The sequence below is a fragment of the Corylus avellana genome, chromosome ca5 (genome assembly GCF_901000735.1).
Source record: "Corylus avellana chromosome ca5, CavTom2PMs-1.0".
NCBI lineage: Eukaryota > Viridiplantae > Streptophyta > Magnoliopsida > Fagales > Betulaceae > Corylus > Corylus avellana.
This window is the reverse complement of record NC_081545.1, coordinates 1,892,189-1,895,170: the sequence shown is the minus strand read 5'-3', so window position 1 is coordinate 1,895,170 and position 2,982 is coordinate 1,892,189. Positions and strand designations below refer to the sequence as shown.

General features: G+C 35.0%; 1 protein-coding gene across 1 annotated transcript; it reads right to left on the bottom strand.

Moving 5' to 3' along the window:
* Window positions 1-347: 347 nt before the first annotated feature.
* LOC132180680 (exopolygalacturonase-like) lies at window positions 348-2,373 on the bottom strand. The gene is made up of 4 exons (XM_059593583.1): window positions 2,239-2,373; window positions 1,818-2,126; window positions 1,059-1,574; window positions 348-599 (listed from the first exon to the last, which is right to left on the bottom strand). The coding sequence occupies exons 1-4, from the start codon at window positions 2,371-2,373 to the stop codon at window positions 348-350; spliced, it is 1,212 nt and encodes a 403-aa protein (XP_059449566.1).
* Between the last annotated feature and the right edge of the window lie 609 nt (window positions 2,374-2,982).

The window sequence follows — 2,982 nt, the reverse complement described above, 5'->3', positions numbered from 1 at the left end:
GTTAAGTAACTAATAATCTCAATTAATACTAAGGTAGGGTGGATTTCAGAAATTGTTTTCATGATGTTATAATAGAATACTTTTTCCAAAAAAAAAAAAAAAATCTCTTAGCCGGGAAAAGTACTAAAATATGAGTATATTGATGACGTTTACATCTGTATCTGCATGTCTCTTTTCAATATGATCAGATTTTCAAGCAAAATTAACCTTAATTCCTGTAGACTACAGTATCTCTTAGGGTACAAACCCAATTTAGGATAAATACTGAAACTCAAGTACTTTATTTCATATTGCTCATATAATAAAAGGTAGCAATTATTTCTTGTCTACGAAAACTAGCCGGCGACTTAACCTTTCTTGTTAAGAGTTTTGATGGTGCAAGCAGAAGGATTCTGGTGGCCACCGATGATGGGATTGACATAAACACATCGGGAAGTAGCAGGGCCATCTTTTCCATTGTATTTGAGGTCTATGTCACGAAGCTCCACATTCTGACATGGTAGTGCCTTACTGCAAACAAGCTTGACAGCGTCCTTAGTCCGAGAAGTGCCTCTTATGTTCTTGAAGCTAACATTGCTGATCTTGACCTTAGAAGGATTCTTTAAAAGTTCAAGAAAACAAATCAGCAAAGTATGGTATCAGTAACATTTCTTTACCTTTAAAACTAAGTTACAATTAGGATTATCAATTTGTGAAACTATTTATGAACCCAATATGCATGAATTCAACACGATATTAATTAGGGGTTTAGGGTTGAAGGAATTGACCAATTTAAATAAATAGTTTGGATTAATGAAGGAATCAACATGACCTGCACCTAACATGAGACATAAGGGTTAGTAACTTTTGACACGATCTCTAAATCTGACACAAACCCATTTGAAAATTAGCCAGTCAGGAATAAAGTGTAATCTGACCTGTTTAAATAAATGGCTCAAATTAAGGTTGATGAGTCTTATACTTATGTCTTGATAGGACCCGAACTCTATACGTAAACTCGAATTGACACACGAAAACTCGAATAACAAGAAACTTGATCAATGTGATGTTGTAGGTACCTGTGATTTGCACTGATTCCATGGGCAGTACTCTTGGTCTATGAGGATTGGAGTGTCGACGTTATCCATGATAATGTTCTCAAAATGAATATCAGAGGTTGAGCCAGGATACGAATCAGGCCATGTTTTGATTCTCACGCCAGTTTCTGTGTTTGTAAGAGTGCAGCCAATAACTTGGACCCCAGACACAGGCTGTTCATTCTGGTACTTACCAAGACTTCCTATGCTAATTCCATGACCTGGTCCACAATTTACTCCCTGGATAAGTATATCCCGGCTGCCATCACCGAGGGAGACACAATCATCACCAGTTGAAATCTTTGAATTAATCACATTAATCTTGGTTGAATGTCCAATGTGAATTCCGTCAGTATTCGGGCTATTTTCAGGTGCTTTGATGGTAATGTGTTCGAATGTAAGATTTTGACTCCCAAAAACATTGATGTGGAATTGTTTGCTGTTATATGATGTTATATCCCGGACTATTGAATTGGTGACGAAGTCAAACCGTATGCTCTGTTGATTTATGAAACCATAAGCACCACAAAATTTTCATTACTTTTAGGTAATGGGTAAACAAACGATGGCATTTGTACATGGATAAAGTTTTTTTCCAAACTAGCTAAGTTGAAGAAAATTCCTTCAACTTAGTGTGAGAATCATAAATTTTAAAGACAAATGTCAACCTAATAGACTAGTTTAATTGAAGGAAATCTTTATCCATTGTACTGTATATAACTAAGGTAGAATTAAACTTACAATGGGAAGATAGATGCAGTAGCTATTTTTTGAACAATCACTTCTACCCCAAGCGGTTCCTCCTTGGCCATCAAAATCTCCAGTGCCTGACACAGTTAAGTGGTCGATACGTTCAAAACCGATCCAGGAATCCCCCTTGAAATATTTGGGGTCTCCTGGGGAATGTATGCTTCCTAGAACATTAAACTCTATAGGACCCTTGCAAGGGCCATTAAAATTTACTGCGCCAACCCTGTATATTGCTTCTGGAACCACAACTTTACTTGAACCTGGATATGCACATGCATCTTTCCAAGCTTGTGTCACAGCCTAAAGACAAAAGGAATGATCAAATTGTGATTTTTAGCATGCAATATTTCTGAGAAAACATATTTAACTTACATCATAATTAAGGAGAATTAATGGAATTGTGCATCCATACCTCGGTGATATCAACATTAGGCTTTGCTCCATAATTTCTCACATCAAAGACTTTGGTTTGGGCATTAATAGTTCTAGTGGAAGTTAACAATATTAATAGCAATGATATTGTCGCAACATTCAATTCTAAACCCATATTTACACTTCTTTTCTTCTTAATTTGCTTAGTGTAAATTAATATTGGGTTTAGAAGAATGATGAATATTCCCATTTTTTTTTAGCCATTTATAGCACAATGCAAAAGCTCAGCACCATTAAAATTTGTAACTAATTTCTACCCACCATTGTGCAGTTAATTTCTTTGACAGTCCAGTTGTAAGATTTTAGTTTTAATTGAATTTTTTCCTATTAATAGTCTTCTCTTGCATGCTTCCTCCCATTGATAACAGTCTACTGCAATAATATGTTTTCCTGGTAAAAAAACAAAAAAAAAATACTGACATTTGTCCTTCAATTATTTTCTTGTTGAGAATATTAATCTAAAAGGCTCTCTTTTTACTAAGAGAATATTCATATTTTTACCCTTCACCCAAATTAAAGATATACAATTAATTATGGCCAGTAAACGAAGAAAGCCGCTGACCTACACGCTTGGGCTCACCTTAGATAAACTTAATTCAATCTCAGTTAATTTAATAATTGAGTCAACCGTGAATACAGAATCATGTTTGATTTTTAAACGATATATACTTGTATAACTCAAACTCAATTAATCAACACAAATCATATGAGCTCAACTCGACTC

Excerpts from the sequence above, each read along its gene's own strand:
- LOC132180680 (XM_059593583.1), bottom strand. The coding sequence starts at position 2,373 with ATGGGTTTAGAATTGAATGTTGCGACAATATCATTGCTATTAATATTG. Across the intron at positions 1,575-1,817 it reads ACTGCATCTATCTTCCCATT|AGCATACGGTTTGACTTCGT; the intron begins GTAAGTTTAATT and ends ATAAATCAACAG. Across the intron at positions 600-1,058 it reads GGAATCAGTGCAAATCACAG|AATCCTTCTAAGGTCAAGAT; the intron begins GTACCTACAACA and ends GAACTTTTAAAG.